Source organism: Panthera leo, chromosome F3 (genome assembly GCF_018350215.1).
Source record: "Panthera leo isolate Ple1 chromosome F3, P.leo_Ple1_pat1.1, whole genome shotgun sequence".
Taxonomy (NCBI): domain Eukaryota; kingdom Metazoa; phylum Chordata; class Mammalia; order Carnivora; family Felidae; genus Panthera; species Panthera leo.
This window is the reverse complement of record NC_056696.1, coordinates 25,879,510-25,904,361: the sequence shown is the minus strand read 5'-3', so window position 1 is coordinate 25,904,361 and position 24,852 is coordinate 25,879,510. Positions and strand designations below refer to the sequence as shown.

Genomic DNA, 24,852 nt, shown 5'->3' with positions numbered 1-24,852 from the left:
AGCAAAAGAGTGGTCAGCTGGTAGACTGGTGAAAACAGAGAAGTGTCATTGGATTCGGTGCTATGAAGGTCATGGGTAATCTTGACCTCCTAGGCTGCACTGGAGCAACTGACGAAAGCTGCAATAAGCCCCACTCACAATTATCATTCAGCCCTGCCAAACTCACCATCTTTGGCTCTCTGGGGAGGCCACACCTGATGGAGTTGCAGACCTGGGTTTGTATCCTAGCTCTTCCACTTACCACCTTTGTGAACTCGAGCAACTTATCGATCCTTTCTGCACATTATTGCCTCTTCTGTAAAATGGAATAATTGCATCTCATAGCATTGTCCTGGGTGTTGATAGATGTCATGTATAGAAGGATTAGGCATTGGAAACCAGTAGGTGCTCAAGAAGTGGTAATTGTTACGTTTACCACAATTGTCTCCCCCGTATTGCTTGTCCAGTACATTCCAGGTGGGCAACTTCCCTCTTCTCTATGTAACTGGCACTTCTGCTTGACAAGTCCAGGCACAGGATCACCTTGCCTAACATAGCACCTAACATGAGCTACAAACTCAGTGAAATGTTTGTGATAATGAGGACCAAGTGAGAAATATTTGCAGAGCATCCACAGAAACCCTCAGAGAATGAAAGCAGAGGGTAAAACGATCAGTTCCTTCCTTCTCTCTCTACAGACACCCCAGCCTCAAATTGTTCCAGAATTACTGAAGAGCTGAAAATAGGCTCCTTTTCCCATTATTAAAGAGGAGGATGCCCTTTCTTAAAACCTAACCAGGAATTATTCATTGAGCATTTTCTATTATATTTATCACTACTCTCTATAGTGGAAATATCACTTAGAGAAAATGAGACTGAATAAGATGACTCCAAGTTTTATTGACTATGCTTTACAAATGGGCATTTTGATTGACATAACCAGGTACTTACTACAAATCAGAAAAACAAACCTTAATTTTAAAATCTAAGGCAATCCTGCTTCTCCTAAAACCTTACAGAACAGCCTTAAGTTTCTTTCTTCCAGTACCTTTTTTTTAAGCAAGGAGAGGATGATCCATGCAATCATAGGTGAGAGTGGAGGACATCAGTGTCAATTATGTTTAGTTTGACTTCCAACTCTTCTTAACTTCATTTACTGTCGTCATCTCTTCAGAAAGAACCTAAGATACTGTTTTATCCCCAGTTCCTCCCATTACAAGGCTCCACCTTGACCACCAGAACGAGGATAAGTGGAAAATACATCAGACTTAATGCCAGAAAATATGTTCAAATCAAGACAGTGATACTTTCTAGCTATGTATTAGAGTAAATCAATATGTCTCTATCCTCATCTGCAAAATGAAGATAACAACACCTACCTTACAGGATAATTTTGAAAACTAAAAGAGAAAATATGTGGGTGTAATTTATAAATTATAAAGCACGATTAAAATGTAAGGTAACATTATTATTCATTTATAAAGATGGTTCATTCATTTTTCAGTGACTATTGAATGTTACCATATGGCAGACATTTTGCTAGGCACTAATGATACAAATCAAAAAATATATATTGGGGTGCCTGGGTGGCTCAGTCAGTTAAGTGTCCAACACTTGATTTCGGCTCTGATCATGATCTCATGGTTGTAGGATCGAGCCCCACGTCGAGCTCCATGCTGAGCCCTGTCCCTCCCTCGCCTATCCTCACTCTCTCTCTCAAAATAAATAAATAAACATTATAAATATCACTGGTCCTTGAAAGCTTACATTCCAGTGAGGAAGAAGCAAGCTCAAGGTGGAGAGAAGCATGCTCTGGTTATGGGTGCTAGGGGGCCAGAAAGAGCACTCAGACTGGGGGATGGAGGGTGGGGGGAGCTCAGGGGGCTTTCTGGGGAGGTGACACTGGAATTGTTTCACTACAAATCCAAAAGCAAGAAAATAAATCCAAGTCACTCCTCTGTGAGGTGGTCTACACAATCCATGGTCCTGGTCCCCAAGCCAGTTCAAAAGTGTCCCAATTCCTTAAGGCAGAGTTTCTCGGTCTTGGTACCACTGATATTTTAGGCTGGATAATTCTCTGTTGTGGGGGGCTATCCTGTGCATCATAGAATGTTTGGCATCATCCCTGACCTCCATCTATCTGATGACAATAACATTCCCTATCTCCCAGATTTAAAACCAAAAACATCCCCAGATGATGCTAAATGGCCCCTGAGGGGCAAAACTGCCCCCAGTTGAGAACTTCCTTGAGGTCATGGAAAACCAATGTAGGTGGTTCTAGAAGGAATGGAATTCATACAATTAGTATCTGGTCTTATACTAGGTGTTCAACAAATATTGAATGAATGAATGCATGCATAGTGGAGTAAATGAGTGAATGAGCTTTCTGGAGTCCCTTTGGCATATTCCTTTGGGGATCCATCCAGAAGATCCCTGGGCTAGTGACTAAGTTCTAAATACCCAAGAAAGTGATAACAATAACATGAAATGCATTTATACAGTGCTCTATACAAGTTGTATGATCTTGGGCAAGTCATTCAAACTCTCTGAATCTCAGGTCCGCCAGTTCTTAAATGGGGATAATAAACCCTGTCTTGCAAGGTCATTGGCAGAATTAAATGAGACAATCAAGGTAAAACATAGAAGCATTACAGGTGTAGCCACTCAACTCCTGGGGTGCAACTGACAAGAGGAATCTTAGCAGGATGCCCTCCCAGCTCCTAGCACTAAGCTTTACCCATAAAAAAGACAAGGAAGGTAGTTTAAGCATATACATTTTTCTGTTGTAAACATGTAGGAAAACTGGGCACTCTGTCAGGGCCTGATATACCCGCTATCTAACATCCCCGCAAACAACCAGGTTAGTTAAGAGACCCAGACAGAGAGTTGTGACTTGCCCAAGATCACAGCTAAGTAAGTACCTCCCTGAAGTCTAAAAGCTCAGCCACCACTCAGGGATGACCTCTATCACACTAAGGCTTGTTGGGATTGAGGGTTTTGGGAAAATGCTTTTTGTATTCTGTGTTCTGTAGTTTTGTGTAGACATAGATGACCAGATCTGGAAATTTCTCCTGCAAATACTGGAAAGGTTCTCCAATTCTCGACTTCATCCTGAAATGAAACATAAACATATTGGCATGGTTGCCCCCAAATCGTCTTCCCCCATTATAGCATCTGCGTCCAAAGATCTCTTTGCTCCCTTGGTTTCTAAAGCAGAGGGAGTAAGGAGTTTAAAATCTGACAGAACAAGGGGCACCTGGGTGGCTCAGTCAGTTAAGCATCCGACTTCGGCTCAGGTCATGATGTCTCAGCTCGTGAGTTCAAGCCCTGTGTCAGGCTCTGTGCTAACATCTCAGAGCCTGGAGCCTGCTTCAGATTCCGTGTCTTCCTTTCTCTCTTCCCCTCCCCTGCTCACATTCTCTCTCTCTCAAAAATAAATAAACATTAAAAAAAATTTTTTTTAATCTGACAGAACAAGATTCATCTCCTAACTCTTCAACTAATTAGCAACTTGATTTTTGTGAACCCGTTTTATTCTCCATAACATGGAGATGATACAGTTCCACAGTCCCTTATCTACAATTCCAAAATCCAAAAGAGACCTGAAAACTGCAAGCTTTCTGTGAGTTTACAGCTAACATTTTAGGCTGCAAAAGCTGATTTCACTAACAGGGGCTACTTTTGAGACTTTTACAGCACCACATTCACTTTAGCCAGCTGCCCGGGCCCCTGCATTTCTTCCCACAAGGGAGTCACTACCCTTCTGTTCAAGAGAGCTCAGCAATAGCTAAAAAGGAGGATAAGAGCCTGCGGGGCACATCTGTCATTCACTGTAAGACCCTTGTGTTGGCCTTTTCCAGAGGGGAGGAATTACTTTTCTTCCATCAAAATAAATTTCCTATTCTAACAAATAGCAGATATAAATTTAGAATTGGATTTTTAATTTTTTTAATGTTTATTTTTGAGAGAGAGAGAGACAGAGCACACATGGGGAAGGGGCAGAGAGAGAGGAAGACACAGAATCCGAAGCGGGCTCCAGGCTTCAAGCTGTCAGCACAGAGCCCAACACAGGGCTTGAACTCATGAACCACGAGATCATGACCTGAGCTGAAGTCGTACACTCAACAGACTGAGCCTCCCAGGTGGCCCTAGAATTGGATTTTTAAATCACCCTCATTTCATAGATGACTTGCAGGAACAGAAATAGTACTTACTCTTTGTTTTTCTCTTCATTAATATGTTCTCCCAAATTCCGGATGAACTTTAACAGATCACACACAGTATTTTTATAACGTTTGCGTTTGTTTTCATAATACTTATTCATTTCTTGCATAACGTAGTTGTCAATCTACAAAACAAAATGTTAAGCAAAAATGTAGTAGCAACACAAAATAAACCCTAATGCACTATTAGTACAAAAAGGCAAAATGCGAATTTGAATATATGCCCAAATTACCACTGATTAATAAAATAAATTAATAGAAAGAAAAAGAACGGAAGTAAATACTATAACATCAAAATGCTAACAGTAGTTGTGTCTAGATGTGGGATTATAAGTAACTTCACATTCTGGTATCTATTTTCTCAGTGAATTGTTTTCATAGGAAGTTAAATATATTGAAACATGGTTTAGACATTCGTTGGCTACTATCCTAGGAAATTTACTCGTTAGACTGTATGATATTTTTATCCTGGTGGCCACCTGTCCAGGTTGGTAATTGATTACATTTCCCCCCTGAAGAGGGGTGTTCAGACTAAAATCGGACCCGGCAGCCATTGCCAAAATGAGTGTGGTGGGTTTTGTTTTGTTCTGAATCCTATTTCCAAAGGTTCCATGTTCCTCCTTGCCTCTAAGTATCTCACAGCAGCGTCTCCCAAGCCCATGCCTTTCTCTGTGTGTTTGCACCCTTGTAGGTGGCTCTCCTTTTTACAAAGCGTTAGGGGTAAGAGAATAGCACCCAACAGTCGTGAAGATAGAGTCCCTCAAGAATCACGGGTGACTAGACCACCCCAGCGAAGACCCACTGAGACAGTCCACATGTGCCACGTGCAGCACACCTGGGAGAAGGGCTGAGCCACTGCACGCCAGCGCAGGGCACCCCGGAGGGAGGAGGCAGGAGCACACGCTGGAAAACTTGGCTCCTTGGGGCTGCCGCAAAGCTGAATGTATGACCGTGAAAATGGGCAAGTCGTGAGAATTGACAGAAAGTCAAAGTCTCAAATGGGAATTAAAAGATAAGACTTGAGGGGCGCCTGGGGGCTCAGTCAGTTAAGCATCCAACTTTGGCTCAGGTCATGATCCTGTGGTTCATGGGTTCAAGCCCCACGTCGAGTTCTGGGCTGACAGCTCAGAGCCTAGAGCTTGCTTTGGATTCTGTGTCTCCCTCTCTCTCTCTCTCTGCCCCTGCCCTGCTTGTGCTCTTCCTCTCAAAAATAAATAAATAAACTTAAAAAAAAAACCTAAAAAATAGTAAAAAGGTAAGGCTTGAAGTCAGTCAAAATGCATCATAAGTCCATGAAGTTTTGGGGAAAGAACTGATGAACTGGGAAACAAAAGAACAGGTTTTCCTTCCCAGGCTCTGCCAATCTTTCTTTTCCAGGTCTGGCTATTTCAGGTTATACCTCCACGTCTCAATTTCCTCAGCAATTAAATGAACGGGTGGACTTCATGGCATCATCACTTCGTGCAGTGAGTAGCTTTAGCACACAGCATCAGCAGCCCGACTGCCCAGCTTCAGATTCTGTTGCTGGCTCTGTGCCTTTGGAAAAAGTATTTGCCTGTGCCTCAGTGTGCCCACCCACAAAAGGGAGGTAATTGCCTCAGAGGTTGTTATAAGGATTAGCTGTGGAAACTCTCACAAAGCCCTGGGAACTATAACTGCCACAGAGTCAGTGCTACAGAATTGTCAGCTGTTATTATCACTTGTTCTTGTTTCAAACTTCTCTGTTTCTAAAAGTTTTAGCTGAAGTTTTATAGATGTTCATTTAGCAAAGAGTCATGGCATACCTACTCCATGCCAGGAATTCAGTAACAGACATGACTACGGACAGTCTCTGCCCCCCTGGAATTTACAGGGTAGTGGGGGGAAATGGACACTAAGGCTGCAATTATGAGTGTGATGTGTCATCTAGAGGCAAACAAGGGAAGGAAAGCAAAATGAGACCCAGAAACAAAGAGGTGTGAGACAAGCAGTCCTAGATCAGGCATATGATTGGGAAGCTATTGGTTTCGGTCAAAGACCTGGGGATATGGATTCTCCCATAGTGCTTTGCACTGTCTCCAGGGAGCCCAGCATGTATCATACAGCCAGTGTTTCTGTGGGTCTCTTGGCCCTCCATGGACCATGCTGTACTCTGCTTTACATGCCCACAGCCTCACATGGGTCTAGCATGAAACTGGCACTCGATAGGTATCTGCTAAGTAATAATAACGAAAGTTTTGGTAGCATTGACCAGATCGAGGTGATGATTAATTTGTTATGTTTTACTGTATTTAGTTCAAGTTAGGTGGACCATTTCTTGAAGAAGAGAAATTTGAAAGATTTCTTCATGGTGTGTTTCCCCAGGCAGAATGTAGATGTGTATGTGGGCCCTCAGAGCTGGGCTGGACAGTTGGCAGAGGCAGCCAATCTCTCCCTGGACTGCGAAGTCTCATGGTGCGGGACCTCCTTGGGGTTAAACTCTATTTAATCAGCTGCTCTTGTCACAATAGTAATAGGATGATTAGCCAGGCCTCTCTTAGAACCAGGGCTGGAGGGAAAGAGCCATGAGAAAGGAAAAGACTCCTGGGCTGGGACGAGGCCATCCTGAAGAGAAGTCTAGATGAGAGTCTGTCTGTCAGGAGGGCCTAGCCTCTGAAAGATGAGACAGAGACCCAACAGGGCAGAGGGGGCTGGGATGGGGAGGAAGGCAGGGAAATCACATCTTCCACCCCTTGGCTGAGCCAGGCCAATAGTATACTGAAAGTTAAAAAAAGAAAAAAAACTAACATAACACATTACACAGATCCTTATTCCTGGAATAACTTCCAGACACAGGAATCGTTCATACCTTAGAAGTCCACTGGGCAAAACTTCTGGAACATTCAGACATTTCAAGTTGCAGTAGTTGGACAATCCTGCTATTACATTTTCGCATTTTAATGTCCGATTCATTTCCCACATCCCTAAGGGTCCTATAGCGGCTGAAGATGACAAAATTATCATGGTCATTCCACTCTGCCTTCTCTTTTCAGAAACAACAATGTTACCTTTTGGTTTTTGATAAAAGTAGTAAAACCATGTCTCTAAAAATTCTGTATGATGGAAGAAGCAGGCATCTTGCTCTCTTTCTCCGCTCCCCCTTCCCCCCCCCCCCCGGCTTTTTCTTTTCCTCAGAAAACAAAACCAGAATCCAGAGACATTAAGTCACTACTCCAAAGATACACAATCAGGAGATGCCAAGCTGAGAGGAGAGCCCAGGTCTTCTGATTTCCAGACTAACTCCTTCCCACACCACCTAACCATGATGGTTAATTTTATGTGTTAACTTGTCTGGCCACAAGAGACCCAGATTAAATATTATTCTAGGCATATCTGTGAGGTGTTTCCAGATGAGATTAGTATTTGAACTGGTGAACTCAGTAAAGCAGATCACCTTCCCCTTGTGAATGGGCCTCGTCTAATCCCCCGAGGTCCTTGAATAGAACAAAACCTGGAATTCACCCCTTCTTGTCTTATGGCTTCATCTGGGACATCAACCTTCTTTTGCCCTCACCCCTTTTGGCTCTCAGGCCTTCAGACCCTTACTGGAATCCCCATCATCAGTGCCCCCTCGCTCTCAGGCCTTTGGATTTAGACTAAATTACACTATTGGGTTTCCTGAGTCTCCAGCTTGCAGAAGCAGATCATGAAAATTCTCAGCCTCAGTACTGCCTAAGCCATTTCCTTATGAAAAATAAATATATATTTATATTTATCATTTGGATATATGATATATGATTTTATATATATTATATATAAAATCTCCTGACTAATACACTCATTGTCTCCCTTCTGGATGCCTGAAATATGCAATCAAGCTTTACTTACTTCTCCCAACTCCAAAAGAAGGGATGACCCAGCAGGCCACTCAGATGCTCCTTCACATTTTCTCCAGGGTTGAACAGGTGATGAATGAGGTTACAAGTTTCCTCATCTGGAGAAAGTTGAATCACCTCTTCATTACTTTTAGTCTTCAGGGTTTCAAAAGGGATATCTCCCTTCTTTACCACATATAGGACCAGCAGTCCAAGGGCCTGCATGAAACCCATAAATTGAGCTAAAGGTATTCATGAATTATCACTCTGTATGGAGGTGTGATATAGGTTATGACCAAATGGAAAGTGGGAGAAATCTCAAGGAGTCCACAGGCTTATTAGGGAGAAAAGACACAGGTAGTGTATAAAGAACCCTTCGAGGCAGTATATGGTCCCCACAACTGAGGTTTATAAGGAGTGAAAAGTAATCATGGGCCAGAGTTGTCAGGGCAGACTGCTTAAAGGAAGAGGAATTTGAGCTTGATCTTAAAGTATGGACAGCATACAGATAAACAGGGGAGAAGAAAAATATTTTAAGCAAGGGAAATGGTAGGAATCTGGCTGGGAACTGGGACTTTGGGTTGGGGCTATGTCAGGGAGCAGATAAAGGAGCCAGTCCAGGTCCAGTGGGACAGAGTGATAGCCCCAGGAGTTAGGTCATGACAGGGAGGAAAGGCAAAGAAGGAGGTCAGCATAGGAACTTCATGCAGCAGGCAAGACACCAGTCAGGGAAGAAGCTAAAATCTGAGGCTTTTAACAGCAAAGGCCAGACATGGATAGAGAGCTCTTGCTCCTGGGGTTGAAAGTTGAGCACCCTGGAGAATCCCCCAGGACAAAGCTGCCCTGACAGGATCAGAATCAATCTGGAACCTTTGGTCTGCAGAGGTCAGGCTCTGTTTTTGCCCTCTCTCCTCCCAGGAGAAACAGCTATTTCAGGGTCTTAACCCTTTTGGCCAAGATTAGTCTCTTTCAAGCTGAAGATCAATCTCATCCCTCCCTTGTGTTTCAGAGGGCTGTAGTATCTGGCCCTCCCAGGAGTTTAGCACCCCAGTTTGGATGGAATGGGAAAAGAAATCTCAACTGCTTTGTCCTTAGGCAGAAAATACCTCCTGCAGAAATTCTGGAGGTAATTTGGAGATGCTTCTTGGAGGTAATTTTAGAAGAGATGTGGCATGCTCGATTTATTTACTATCTAGCTGGTGCAGGAGGAGAGAGATCCAAAGAGATACAGAAAGGAGCCACAGCAACAACCAACTCCACACCTACCCAGAGAAATGCTACTGTCTGCACAGGACTGAAGGCAGCGATCTCTGGGAAAACGCTGTGAAAGTTAGTTAAAATAGAAATGATGAACTCTAATTGGCCATAGGACATAAGGGAATGAATGAAACAAAAAAGGAAGGTGAAAGATGGAAAAGTAAACTAGTTGTAGAAATTACCTCTAGATCTGTTTTGATTTCCTGCGGCTCTCCACCCCACTTGATGCTTTTATCAAAATCTGCCAGGCAAACAGCATTCTTGGAATCTAGAGGATAGTTTGTAGAGATGCAATGAAAATCCTTTCTCTTCCTGTTGTAATTAATTTAAATAAATATGTTCCGCAATGTGCTACCATCGCCGAAGAAAGCAGCAATAAAGCTTATATCTGCATGGCCATTTACTCCTCAAAAGAGCCATGTGCACCACATCGTTTCACCTGTTAGTTATATGCCAAGGGCAGGATTTAAATTTTATTTTTTTCCAGTCCTGGGGGTGAGGTAGGATGAGGATAAATTTAACTAGCTCCCCATTCAGGCAATTCCTGGGGGCAAAGAGCACAGATTTATAAAGAAACTGCTGGCAGGAGTTATGTTGACTTCCTAAGGCTACACAACAGCTAACCAACAAGATTCCAAATCCAAGGCCAGGTTAGCACAGCACTCCACTAAATCAAGCCCATCACCCACAGACCACTATGATGCTGTAAGCAGTTATCATGGATAAACCATGTGCTTGTTATGAGTCACTGCCTCATCCCCTCTTCAGAATCCTTCTCCCTAGAAAGAAGCCACTGAGTCCTCAGACAGAGGGATGCATGGACAGGAGAGATCCGGAACAATATGAGAGGAGAACAAGTCAGTGATCTGTCCTTGAAGAAGTAGCTCCTGCTTCTGGCTTGAAGGAGTCAAAGAAAGAAAACTGGGTAACTCCAGATAGGATGACAGTCAGTAGAATTGTGTGCTTCTCGAACCCCTTTTATTCTGAACTTAAATATCAAAGTTGCACGGAAACCCACAGTCTAACAAAAATGCTTCCACTAAATTATTCAATAAGGGTCTAGTGAGGGGGAAAATGACAGTGGAGGAGGAGAACACGGCACAGACCCTGCAGGGTTCAGAGTCGCTGAACAAGGAGATAGATATTGAGTGAATAATTACACAAATAAACACAAAGTTAATTGCAACTTTAAAAGTACTAGCCAAAAGTGCAGGAAACTGAAAGTTTATAACAAGAACCACATGGTTGTATGTGGGAAAGAAGTCTTCCTTGAGGAAGGACTCTTAGGGCACCTGGGTGGTTCAGCTGGTTGAGCATCCAACTCTTGATTTCAGCTCAGGTTATGATCTCACAGTTTGTGAATTTGGGCCCGACATGAGGCTCCATGCTGTCATCATGGAGCCTGCTTGGGCTTCTCTCTCTCCCTCTCTCTCTCTCTCTGCCCCTCCCCTGCTTGCATTTTCTCTCTCTCTCTCTCTCTCTCTCTCTCTCTCTCTCTCTTTCTCTCTCTCTCTTTCAAAATTAGAATTTGAGTGGATAAGTGGAGCAGGGAAGAGAGAATTCCAGATAGGAATTCCCAAGGCAGAAAGGAACCCGAAGAATTCCACTCTGACAGAAAGCAGGCTGAGTACCTGGAGAGGAGGGATGTAGTTGGAAAGTAGGTTGAAGGGGCAGATGGGATGCAGATCATAACCAGGGACTGTTTTCAGCTATTTGAACTAATAAATCCCCTTCATTGTTTAAGCCACTTGGAGCTGAGTTCTACTACTTAAATTGGCAAGTGCCTGATGGAACACTTCACATCTCTGCCTAACACTTGATTTTTTTAACAAGCCCCAGTTTTGTTTTGTTTTGTTTAGATTCAATAGACATTGTTAAAGTGCTATCAAAATTTTAAACTTACATCATCACAGACTGTTAACAGTCGATGGGCAGAGTCCGGACAAAATCTGCCTACTCCACCCTGCTGCCAATGAATGAATCAAGAACCTCTTCATCCTCACTCCCACCACAGTGATGTCATCTAAGATTAATATATTTGTAATTCTTAAAAAAAACCAATGTGCATAATTTACATAAACAATGAATTCTTTCTTTGTTTATTCTTTGCTTCTTGTAAGTTACTATTTTCTCCCAGACTCTCTCTCCTTCCTTATGCATATCCTCTAGCAGATCTTTCATGTAGGGTCTGTGGGCAGAAAGTTTTCCTGGATCCTTGAATGCTTAAAAAATGTATTTCAACAAATGGTGTTGGGAAAACTAAACAGCTACATGCAAAAGAATGAAAATAGACCACTTTCTTACACCATACACAAAAATAAACTCAAAATGGATCAAAGACCTAAATGTGAGAGCTGGAACCATTAAATTCTAGAAAAAGAAAAACATAGGCAGTAATTTCTTTGACATTGGCCATAGAAACATTTTTTCTAGATATGTCTCCTCAGGAAGAGAAGACAAAAGCAAAATTAACTATTGGGACTACACTGAAATAAAAAGCTTCTGTACAACAAAGGAAACCATCAGCAAAACGACAAGGTAACCTACTCAGTGGGAGAAGATATTTGCAAATGAGATATCCAATAAGGGGTTAATGCCAAAAAGGTATAAAGAACATATGCAACTCAACACCAAAAAAAACCCCAAACAATTCAATTAAAAATGGGCAGAGGGCCTGAATAGAAACTTTTTCCAAAGCAGACATACAAATGGCCAACAAACACATGAAAAGATTCTCAACATCACTCATCATCAGGTAATGCAAATCAAAACCACAATGAGATATCACCTTATGCCTGTCAAAATGGCTACAATCAAAAGGACAAAAAATAAATGTTGGTAAAAATGTGGAGAAAAAGTGTGCACTGTTTGTAGGAATGTAAATTACTATAGCCACTGTGGAAAACAGTATGGAGGTTCCTCAAAAAATTAAAAATAGATATGATATGATCCAGTAATTCCACTACCAGATATTTACCCAAAGAAAACAAAACACTAATTTGAAAAGTTATATGCACCCTTATGTTTACTGCAGCGTTATTTACAATAACCAAGATAAGGAAGTAGCCCAAGTGTCTATCAACAGATGAGTGGATAAAGAAGATATATATATATATATATATATATATATATATATATATATATTGAGAGAGAGAGAGAGAGAGAATGAAATATTACTCGGCAATCAAAAAGAATGAAATCTTGCCATTTGTAACAATATGGATGGTCCTAGAGGCTATAATGCTAAGTGAAATAAGTCAGAGAAACCTAAACACCATAGGATTTCATCACATGTGGAATTTAAGAAACAAAACAAATGAACAAAGAAAAAAAAGGGGGCAAACAAAAAAACAGGCTCTTAAATACAGAGAACAAACTGGTGGTTTCCAGAGGGGAAGTGGAGGGGGATGGGTGAAATAAATAAAGGGGATTAAAGTGTGCTTATTGTGATGAGCAGTGGGTAATGTATAGAATTGTTGAATCATTATATTATACATCTGAAACTAATAAAACACTGTGTGCTAATAATACTGCAGTCAAAAATATGTATTTATTCTGAATCACATGTGAACAATAATAATGTGACTGTTCTCTCAGTCAGTCCTGGGTGCTATGACAAATCACAATAGACTGAGTGGCTTAAACAACAGAAATTTATTTCTCACAGTTCTGAATATTGGAAATCTGAGATGAGAGTGTCAGCAGGACTGGGTTCATGGTGAAGACCCTCTTACTGGTTTATAGACAGGCATCTTCTTGCTGTGTCCTCATATGGTGGAAAGATAACTAGCTAGCTCTATGACTTCTTTTTTTTTTAATGTTTATTTATTTGTTTATTTATTTTGAGAGAGAAAGTGCAAGTGGCAGAGTGGCAGAGAAAGAGGGAAAGAGAGAATCTCAAGCAGGCTCCATGCTATCAGCACAGAGCCCAACACAGGGCTTAACCTCAAAAACCATGAGATCATGACCTGAGTGGATATGAAGAGTCAGAGAATCAACCAACTGAGCTGCCCAGGCAGCCCTCTATGACCTCTTCTTATAAGGGCATTAATCCATCCAAAGCAATTTTGAGAAAGAACACATCTAGAGGCATCACACTTCCTGGTTTTTAACTATATCACAAAGCTCTAATAATCAAAACAATGTAGTACTGGTATAAAATGAATGAAACAGAATCAAGAGCCCCCAAATAAACCCACACATATGTATTCTTCACAAGGGAGCCAAGAATACCCAATGGGGAAAAGACAATCTCTTCAAAAAATGATGTTGGAAAAAAACAGATAGTTACATGCAAAAGAATGAAAGTGGAACCCTGTCTTACACCACTTAAAAAACTACTTTGAAATGGCTTAAGGCTGAAATGTAAGACCTGAAGCCCTATAACTCCTAGAAGAAAACATAGAGGAAAAGCTCTTTGATATTGGTCTCAGCAGTGATAGTTTAGATCCAACACCAAAAGCACAGGCAACAAAAGCAAAAAAAATGAACAAGAGGGACTACATCAAACTAAAAGCTTCTGCACAGGAAAAGAAACCATCAACAAAATTAAAAGGGAATGTACAGAATTTAAAAAAAGCTATTTGCAAATCAGATATCCGGTTTGGAGTGAATTATAAAATTCATTCAATACAATAGCAAAGATAAAGTGTTCTGACTGAAAAATGGGCAAAGGACCTGAATAGACATTTTTTCCAAAGAAGACATTAAAAGAGCCAAAAGATACATGAAAAGGTGCTCAATATCAGTAGTTATTAGTGAAGTGCAAAACAAAACTATAATGTAATATCATCCCATACATCTGTTAGAATAATCACCAAAAGACAGATGACAAGCACTGGTGAGGATGTGGAGGAAAGGAAACTCTAGTGTGTTGTTGGTAGGAATGTAAATTGGTGCAGCCTCTATGGAAAACACCGTGAAGGTTTCTCAAAAAAATTAAAAATTGATAAAATAGAAAAGTATATTTGAAGGAAATAAAATCACCGTCTTGAAGAGGTAACTGCGTCTCCAGGTTCATCACACCATTATTTATGTTAGCCAACACATAGAAACTGGCTGTGTCCATTGACAGATGAAGGGATAAATAAATAAATAAATGGTACACACACACACACACACACACACACACACACACACACAGAGCGGAACACTATGTAGCCATAAAAAGACAGAAATCCTGCCATTTATGACAACATGGATGAACTTTGAAGGCATTATGCTAAGTTTAAGAAGTCAGACAAAGAAACACAAATGCTATATGATCTCACTTATATGTGAAATCTAAAACAAAACAAAACTGAGGGGCACCTCGGTGGCTCAGTTGGTTAAGCATCCAACTTTGGCTCAGGTCATGATCTCATGGTTCATGAGTTCAGGCCCCAAGTTGGGCTCTGTAATGACAGCTCAGAGGTTGGAGCCTGCTTCAGATTCTGTGTCTCCCTCTCTCTCTGCCCCTTCCCCGTTCATGCTCTGTCTCTCTGTCTCTCTGTCTCTCTGTCTCTCTCTCTTAAAAATAAACATTTAAAAAAATGTTTTTAAATAATAAAAAAAAAAAACTGAACTCATAGAAGCAGAGAGTAGATTGGTGGTTGCCAGTGGTGGAGGTCAGGGAAATGGCTAAAGGCAGTCAAAGGGTACAAACTTCCAGTTACAAGATGACTAAATTCTGGGAATGTCATGCACAGCACAGTGACTATAGTTAACAATACTGTATTATATACTTGAAGTTGCTGAGAGTAAATGTTATAAGTTCTCACCACACATACATACAACGGCAACTATGTGAGGTAATGTGTTAACTAACTGTATTGTAGTAATCATCTTGCAATATAGACGTATATTATATCATCACATTATATACCTTAAACTCACACAATGTTACATGTCAATTTTGTCTTAATAAAGCTGGAGAAAATGAAAAAAATTATTTCTAATTGTGAAAAAAAAAAGGCACTAATGTCATTCATGAAGGCTCCACCCTCATGATCCAATCTCCTCCCAAAGGTCTTATCTCCAAGTGCCCTCATATGGAGATTAATGTTTCAACATATGAATTCTGGGGTGACACTAACATTCAGCTGTTAAATAGGCTCTTTCTCGTCAGTGCCTTCCTTTGGCATTCAGGTTGCTGATGAGAGAAGTCTCTTACCAATCTGATTTTGGTTTCTATGTAGGTAATTTTTTTTTCTCTTGGGAGCTTTTGAGGTTTTCTCTTTTTTCTTTGATGCTTTGAAATTCCTTTAAGATGTGGCTCAATGGGGTTTTTTCCATACTTATCCTCAGCTCTTGGTGAGTCTTTTCAATAAGAGAACTACATCTATCTTTTAGTTCTGGGACATTATCAGCGATTTTTTTTTCAAATATTGTTTCAGCCTCACTCTCTTCTTCCCTCTGGAATGCCTATTAGAACTTCTGGATCTAATTCCTGACTTCTTAAACTTTTTCCCTTTCCATCCCTTTATACTTTTCTATTATTTCCTTGGAGAATTTCTTGGGCACATCCTCTAGTTCACTCATTTAATCTTCAACCCAGTCTTGAGTTTTAAATTTTTATTTTATTATGTTTTTATTTTATTTTTGAGAGAGAAAGACAGAGCATGAGTGGAAAAGGGACAGACAGAGAGGGAGACACAGAATCTGAAGCAGGCTCCAGACTCTCAGCTATCAGCACAGAGCCTGATGTGGGGCTGGAACTCACAGACAGTGAGATCATGACCTAAAGTGAAGTCAGACACTCAACCGACTGAGTCACCCAGGCACCCCAAGTTTTAAAATTTTAAACAATCATATTTTTAAATTCCAAATTCTCTATTTGGTTATTTTCACAATGCTTATTCTTGCTTCTTGGAAGACATGACCTATCTTTGTTCTCTGGTTTTATTAATTATATTTAAAGTTGTATTGTGGTTACTTAATAAGGTAAGCTAAGTAAATGCCCATATACTAATCCGTGGAATCTGTGAATATTACTTTATTTTTTTAAAATTTTTTAATGTTTTATTTATTTTTGAGACAGAGAGAGAGAGACAAAGCATGAGCAGGGGAGGGGCAGAGAGAGAGGGAGACACAGAATCAGAAGCAGGCTCCAGGCTCTGAGCTGTCAGCACAGAGCCCCACGCGGGACTCGAACTCACAAACTGTGAGATCATGACCTGAGCCGAAGTTAGATGCTCAACCGACTGAGCCACCCAGGCGCCCCTGAATATTACTTTATATAGTCAAAACAAAAAAGGATTTTGCAGATGTGACTAAGAATCTTAAAATAGGAGAGATTATCCTGGGTTAGCAGGGTGAGTCCAAAGTGTAATCACGTACATCCTTATGTAGTGAGAACTTTTAACAACTACCCTCTGTGGAGGCAAAGGGAGATCTGACAACACAAGAGAAAGCAATATGACTACAGAGGCAGAGATTAAGTGATGCTACAAGTCAAGGAATATCAGCAGCCAAGAGGAAGAGGCAAGGAACAGAGTCTCCCCCCACAGCCTACAGAGGGAATTTGGTCTTGCTGACACCTGATTTGGGGCCAGTGGTACTGATTTCTGGCCTCCAGAACTGTGGGAGAATAGGTTTCTATTGTTTAAAAAAATTTTAATGTTTATTTACTTTTGAGAAAAAGAGAGAGTGTGCAAGCAGGGGAGGAGCACAGAGAGACAGAGACCAACTCTGAAGCAGGCTCCAGGCTCTGAGCTGTAAGCACAGAGCCTGCCCCGACACAGGGCTCGAACTCAGGAGCCATGAGATCATGACCTGAGTCAAAGTTGGAGGCTTAACTGACTGAGCCACCTAGGCGCCCCATAAGGTTCTATTAAGACACCAAGTTTGTGATCATTTGTTTCAGCAACCATAGGAAACTAATACATTCAATTAGCTTTGTTTCCTTGGATGTTAATTCTTCTATTTCATGCATCTCTTTTATGGTATCAGTACTTCATGAATATCTTAAGTGATTTTTTACTATAAGCCTCACTTTGCAGTTGAGAATCCCTGATGCCCTGTGAGTTTTTTCTGTTAATGCTATCCAACATAGGGGGATGGAGGCAGTTGTCAGAACTGCTTTACATTTTATTCAGTGAAACTTAGGGGTAAGAAGGACATGCCATTCAGCAGGGTGCTTTGGCACAAATCTTGTGGGTTTAAATGTTCTTTGTTTCTCTTGAGATCATCAACCACCCAGTGTCTTGAGTAGCAGCCCTGTCTCCCTGTCTGCAGACAGACAGGCCTGTCATAGATGCTTGGTCTGTGGGGGAGAGGGGATGCACAGGGTTTGAGCTTCCTAGTTTCTACCAATGCAGTAATCTGCCTGTTACCTGGTCCTTTGTCCTCTCCTGCCTCTGGCTTCCATTACTCTTGAGTGGGGCTTCTTTGCACTGATCCCACTTTTATGAGTAACATCTAGTTGTGGCCTTCTGCATTTATACTGGCTCCTGTGTCCTTCTTTAACCCCATCCAATCATGTTCAGTCTCTTAATGACTCTTCAAAGATTTTGTCCTGTAAAACTTCTTTTGTTATTGTGATCTCAGCTATGAAGTCATTTAACCATCTTTCCCTATCATTTTAGGGATTTAATACAAAGAATAGTCTCTAGTATATGTTAGGTTCACCACCTGAGGCAGAAATATAGTCTATTCTTTATTGTTCAAGCTTAAGAATAGAAGAGGTGGTGCCAGAGGTTCTGAAGAATAGGTAGTGACAAGTAATTTTCTTTAGAACATAATATATGACACTTTTGCATCAAGATAGACATTTAGAAGCGGGAAGGAACCTGCCCTTGGCTGAATCTTGAGACTGCTTCACTTGGTAGAGCTGCACATATTTCTGGCCTTTGTCAGTCTCCCCAGCAAAGTTGGTTAACACCAGGAAGGAGTGCCACTAGTGGCTTCAAACTAAAAGCCAGATTCCAGTTGTGTTCTTAGATTTACCTACTTCTTTCCAGGTCTTGTCCAGGACCTTAAACACTGTTCTCTGCCTTTCCATACCTGAACCCTCTTTTTGTCTTGTTCCCCTACACCTAGCTTGAATCTCAATGCATGCCTGTATATTAGGTACCTGTTTCTGCTTAGCCCTCTAGACAAGAACTTGGCCTTGGTTGAGCACCTATAGCACAGGTAATTTGTCTAACATACTGCACTTAGACCTCATAACAACCTTATCAAAGCAGTATTATCAGTCTTAAATGAGAGAACTAAGCCTCACAGAACCAAGTGACTTTGAGGTTGCAAAGCTACCAAGTGGCAGGACTGGGCTGCAAGCCTCCCTCAACCTGTCTAAAGCCAAGACTCTTTCTACTGCACCACATTGCCTCCTGGGACTTTACATTCAGCTCTGCTTCTTTTCTTTAATGTTGCTTTCATTTGTTTGTTTGTTTGTTTGTTTGTATGTTTGTTTATTGGCTTGAGCCAGTGGGTAGTGCCTTGTTCTGCCTACTTGGAGGCTGTTTCACTGTGTTGCATCTTATCCTGGCATGCCCAATTTTGACCTCAGTTTTGCCATTCAGTTTTACGGTGACTACCATCTTGTCTGAAGGAACATAACTTCAGGATTCTCTGACTTGCAGGCTACTTTAGGAATTCAAATTTCTGGAGCTGACCCCGTCTAAGACATACCTTCATACTTGCATTTGCCAAAGGAAGTATAAGGTTAGCCTGGTATTCCATTGGCATCTGGGACCTCCATGTGGGGTAAAGGTTATACCTCGTAGCAGGAGAGACTGCACTATAATTATGAATCAGTTTCGTTAGTCCTTGAACAGAATAGTATACACGTACTCTACTCCTTTCCTATCTATAATGAAAATCCTTTCCTTTTGTAAATAAAGATCCCACAATTTTTAAGAGAAGACTGGGGAGACTCACCTATTAAGATGTTTCTGGGGTGCAGATCCTGATGAGTGTATCCACACAGTAGATGTAGTTCTTCCACAGCCTTAAATACAGAGAAAAGGACATGCCGGGCAAATTCATCTTCCTCATTTCCCACAGCCTCCCCTCTGTGCTTATCCAAGTGCTCCTCCAGTGTCTGCTCACAGAGGGCAAGGCACACATACAGACAGTCCTTGTGGCTCTCACTCCCATAGAACGTCACCAAGTCACTGTTTGCTCGGCTGCTCTGCAGACAGGAGACCTCCTTTTGTCCATGTGTGCTGCCTTCATAGAAGCGTTTCACAGCTACTTCCTGCCCTTCATAGAACCCCAGGTAGACGCCCCCTTCAGAAGTGTCAGCAATTTTATATTCCTCATCAATAAAGATCTTGAGTTTGCCAATCATAGGGCGGTATATTCTGTGGAGATGTTCCAAGGCCTCCCCCCAACGTGAGCTTTGAGGCTTCCAGTCTTCAGCAGGAGAGTGAAAATCTTCTCTGGCTCCATGAAGGAGAAGAAACTTTGCAAGGGAACTGTCATAGTTGCGCCTCGCTATCATAACAAGATCTCCACAGTCTGTGCTGGCTCCTTTCTCGCATAACAGTTGAGCAATTTCTGCCAGTTTGAGTTGGACAGCCAGCAGAAGTGCTGTATTGCCCTCACTGTCTGTGTCATTAATCTCTATATGCTCTTGTTCCAGAAGCATCTGCACCAAACCCAAGTGCTTCTTTTCCACTGCCAGGATCAGGGGTGTCTTCCCTTTCTCTCCCCTCACATTGACATCAGCCCCATGGTCCAGCAGAAGGCGAGTGAGGTCCTCCACCTTTCTATCATCAGAGTTCCTAAGTGCATAGATCAAAGCGTTTCTGCCCATGTTGTCACGGGCTTTGACATCTGCCCCCATCTCATCAAGGAGGACCTTCAAGGCATCTACATGTCCATTTTCAGCAGCATCCATTAGAGCTGTGGCCCCTCCTTTTCTAAGCCTCTTTTGATCCTCCTTTGTCCTTCGACTCAAATTCACCTTTGCCCCACTCTTATATAGGAATCTTAAGGCTTCGACTTTACCATTCACAGCAGCTTCCATGAAAGCTGTGAAGCCATTAGCATCATACTCATTGACCTCTGCACCTTTAGAAAGTAAAAGTTCGAGCACCTTCACCTTTCCTCCGATCCCAGCGATGATGAAGGGAGTGGCCTCATTCTTCTTCCTCAGACAAGGATTAGCGCCATAACGAAACAGAAGATGCAGCATGTCCTCCTGGCCACTTTGTACCGCATTATGCAACGGTGACCAGCCCCACTCCTTTTCCTGGAAATTGACATCAGCCCCTCCTTCCAGCAATTGCTGAACCAGCTTGATGTCTTCTTTTTCAACCGCTTTGATCAACTGGTTGTCCTCCACTGATGCCCTCCCCTTGCTGGAGGGTGTGGGTCTCTCCTGAAGGTTGTCATGGCTCTTGCTCTCCATGATGGTAATTACCAATGGCTACAACTCTGTGCCTTTCCTTTAAGAAAATGAAAATTTATCTTCTTGGGACTTGATCAAAGAGACATGGAGCTCTTAGAACTCCTGTCAGGGTAAATCGGAATTATCTGACTGTGGACCAGCAGTATGAGGGAAAACAATACTCTTGCAGTCTTCTGACATCCCACCAGGAGATGAGAGAGCTATCTGTAATTTCACAATAGTGAGGAAGCATTTGAATTGGAAAAATTAATCTGGTTATTAATATAGAACTATTTGCTCTAGAAAATTATTATGCTACAGTCCCACCACACAGAAATAATCATTGTTAACATTTTAGTATATTTCTATACATTTTTTAAAAATAGTTGAGATCATGCTATGTAAAGATGTTGTATAAATATCCTGCTTTCTTTCACTTAATGCCATAGTGTAAATAATTTCCTATGTTACTGCAAAGTCTTTTAAAATATTGTTAATGGTTGGGGCACCTGGGTGGCTCAGTTGGTTGAGCAGCCAACTCTTGATTTCAGCCCAGGTAATGATCTCACAGTTTGAGACATCAAGTCCCTGCCTCAGAGTCGGAACTGATAGCATCAAGCCTGCTTAGGATTTTCTCTCTCTCTCTCTTTATCTCTCAAGAATAAATAAATAAACTTAAAAAAATTTAATGGCACTATGCCACCAAACAGTTGCTTCATTTCCTTATTACCGAGCAGTATTTATTTATTTTTTTTAATTTTTTTTAATGTTTATTTATTTTTTTGAGACAGAGCATGAACAGGGGGAGGGTCAGAGAGAGAGGGAGACACAGAACCCAAAGCCGGCTCCAGGCTCTGAGCTGTCAGCACAGAGCCCAATGCGGGGCTCGGACTCACCGACCGCGAGATCATGACCTGAACCGAAGTCGGCCGCCCAACCGACTGAGCCACCCAGGCGCCCCTATTTATTTTTAAATGTTTATTTTTGAGAGAGAGTGCAGGCAAGGGAGGGACAGAGAGAGAGGCGGAGAGAGGATCCCAAGAGGACTCTTTGCTGACAACGGCGAGCTCAATGCAGGGCTCAAAGTCATAAACCACAAGATCATGACCTGGGCTGAAGTCAGAGGCTCAACTGACTGATCCACCCAGGCACCACTACTGAGCAGTTTTTAAAAACAATTTTTAAACAAGACGTTTAAAATTAGAATTTTTTTTAACCATTCTAAATAATGGTTCAGTTAATTTAGCTTTTTAAACTTTATTTTCTTTCTTTTTTTTAATGTTTATTTTTGAGAGAGAGAGGGAGAGAGTGCAAGTGGGGTAAGGGCAGACAGAGAGAATCTGAAGCTGGGTCCAGGCTCTGAGCTGTCAGCACAGAACCCGACACAGGACCCGAACCCACGAACTGCAAGATCAACCTGAGCCGAAGTTGGACGCTTAACCAACTGCACCCAGGTGCCCCTAAAGCTTGTTTTCTTTTTTTTTTAATTTTTTTTTTCAACGTTTTTTATTTATTTTTTTTGGGACAGAGAGACACAGAGCATGAACGGGGGAGGGGCAGAGAGAGAGGGAGACACAGAATCGGAAACAGGCTCCAGGCTCCGAGCCATCAGCCCAGAGCCTGACGCAGGGCTCGAACTCACGGACCGCGAGATCGTGACCTGGCTGAAGTCGGATGCTTAACCGACTGCGCCACCCAGGCGCCCCTTATGAGAAATCTTATAATAGATTTCTTACGATAGATTTCATGAATGCCTGGTCAAAGAGTAATGGCACACTAACAGGTCTTAAGTGTTAATTTGCTTCAAGCCTATGCACTTGTGTGTGCTGACCTAAGTCCCTCGGTCTGTAGCGGAACTAATCTACTTTCCTTGAGATGTGCAGACCCCTGGCCTTGAGGAGTGAAGGGCCAGCTGCTGCTGATGCCAATATGTCTGTTCAGGGTCATACTGACAAATGACTGCCTGGGCATCTGCTTCTTGGGCACGCAGCCCCCACCCCCTCCCTTTCCCCATGCCTTCCCCAGCTTCCCTTGCATGGGGAAGATGGTCTTTGAGACGTTAGTCTGCCATCTTCCCGGGTTGTCAGTTTCCTGAATAAAGCAACCTTCCCTTTCCCACCATCACCTGTCTCTCTAGTATTGATTTTTGAGCAGCTAGAAGCCAAACCTGAGTTTGGAACCAGTTCTCTGTCCCACAACAAAAGGATATGATCGTTTTAAAAGCTCTCAAGCTGTGTTAATAAATGTCTTCTGATGTCATATAAACATACTCTTGCCAGAAATAGATGGGCTCTTAAAAAAAAAAAGAAAGAACTCTCATTTATAGGGGGAAAAAATCTGTGTTATGTCAATTTGCATTTCCTACGCCACAGGAAGTGTGATTCCTCTCAGCGTGTTTGTTCGCTGGTGCTGGGCAGGTCTTCTTTGTGCTTCTATTCAAAATAATACAGAAAAGCGGAAAGAGCTTAAGCTCCAACCTCACAAGATTGAAGTCTGAACCGCTGGTTGTGTAACTTCGGACTGTTACTTCCTAATTTTGTAGCATTAGATTATTCTCAATTTTGTTTCCTCCAGAGGGGGCAACAGTAAATACAGTCATGCATGTCACGTATGGCAAATATTAGGCATTCAATAAATGAGAGAACTAATAATGTCCCACTATGAAAAAATAATAATAATTCAGCGAATCCTGGTCTCTCCACCTGTGTGCACACACACAGCACATAAACAGGGGACCTGATGGTGTTGATTTAGTCCAACGGCCCTCCACCAGGTGTGAGTAACAGAACTGCAATTCAAGCATGAGCACCAAACTGTTACTTGTGTATCTGTAAAACTGCACCTGCTACAGAACCCACATAGCAACCACTTTTTAGCAATCTGGCCACCCTGACAGTATCAAAGTCCCCTCCCTTAGAGATCTAATCGATCGTGCTATGAAAGCACAACACCCTGGCAATGAAAACTTTGAGACAAATGTTCACGTGCAGGGTTCCTGTTACAGCAGGTGTGAGATGGGCTGGTAGAAATAAAGGAGCAGGGAAGGGAAGGGAGTCAAAGAAATCCCAAACAAAATATCAGAGTAAAGAGACACTGCAGCATAAGCGCTATCATAGACAACAGCCGGCTTTCAGTTTCGTTTTCTCCGACTCACCAGAGGTGCCGGACAAAGAAGGCTTGAGTTAAGCAATGTGTGAACTGTGGCCAAATCTTGGGGCTCCCAGGAGGGCTCCGGACCAAAGGGCCCCCTGCCAGCGGGCTCTGAGCTCCCTCCCGGGTGTCCCACACCCGCTTCCACCTCCAGACCCCAGAGCCCAAGGAATCCCTCAAAGGGAACAGCTTCTCAAGCTTTCCCAGCTCTCCTCTTTGTGAGGTCTTACCTTCTAAACTCAGACGCCCCTCAGCTATTCCTTTGAAGTCCTATACGCCCCTCAGCTATTCCTTTGAGGTCATATAATCTTCAAAGCCTGTCGCCTACAGGAAAGCACTTCTTGCAAGAGGTCCCTGAGCCACAGGGCGGAGCTGAGAGAAGGAGGAAAAACTGAGCCAGAAAAGAAAGGATCAGGGCCTGAGCAGAGAGCCCTCTAGAGGACAGTGGGGCTCCCACTCTGACTGGCCATGGCTAATTTGACGTCCAATATAGAGCTGTTCATCTTTCAGCCCTTTAGGCTTTCAGGCCACCGCTTCCAGCTCCTTCTTTACATGTTCTTCTAAATCCCCACCTTTCTGAGGGAAATGAGTGGTAAATGCATATTTATTGAACTCTGACTGTGTGCCAGGCGCCCTGCCCATTGCTTCACAAGTGACATGACCCCAGTTGACCCCTAACAAACCTGTTGATGATGAACCTGTGGCTCAGAGAAGCTAGATAAACCCAAAGCCCAAGCTCCCTCACTCATGTGGGCATACTCAACTCACTCACTGCCCGAGGCACGGAGGCCTCCTCAGGCGGGCACCAGGATGGCAGTCTGGAGACTTGGTCCTGCAGCCAGCACTGTGGCTGTTTAGGGGAGTGACCTCAGGTGGGTGGATGGTTTAACCGCGTCGAGCCTCATGCTCGTGGAGCATGGTTTTTAAGATTCCTTTCTGCTCTAGAAGTTCGGTTCTTGCCACTCTCCTCGCACTGAGATGCATACTGTGTACTCAGTGCTGCAGTGGGAAATATTCCTGTCCACAAGGAATATCCAGTCTTGCTGGGGAGACAAACTCCTGACCATCTTGAACCAGGAGAAGCAAAGAGGGGGTG

The 24,852-nt window shown here is 42.4% G+C and overlaps 1 protein-coding gene across 4 annotated transcripts; it reads right to left on the bottom strand.

The window, feature by feature from the left end:
- Positions 1 to 1,659: 1,659 nt before the first annotated feature.
- RNASEL (ribonuclease L) lies at positions 1,660 to 24,120 on the bottom strand. 4 transcript variants are annotated; one of them, XM_042925371.1, is made up of 8 exons: positions 23,987 to 24,120; positions 22,732 to 22,898; positions 19,151 to 20,664; positions 9,475 to 9,560; positions 8,049 to 8,254; positions 7,030 to 7,162; positions 4,194 to 4,327; positions 1,660 to 3,090 (listed from the first exon to the last, which is right to left on the bottom strand). In XM_042925371.1, exons 3-8 carry the CDS (start codon positions 20,625 to 20,627, stop codon positions 2,952 to 2,954), a joined length of 2,175 nt encoding a protein of 724 aa, XP_042781305.1. In that variant the 5' UTR covers positions 20,628 to 20,664; positions 22,732 to 22,898; positions 23,987 to 24,120; the 3' UTR covers positions 1,660 to 2,951. The 4 variants fall into 4 exon arrangements, with proteins under 4 accessions (XP_042781305.1, XP_042781306.1, XP_042781304.1 ...); XM_042925372.1 differs by having other exon boundaries at positions 22,774 to 22,898; XM_042925370.1 differs by lacking the exon at positions 22,732 to 22,898 and having other exon boundaries at positions 19,151 to 20,831.
- Positions 24,121 to 24,852: the final 732 nt, after the last annotated feature.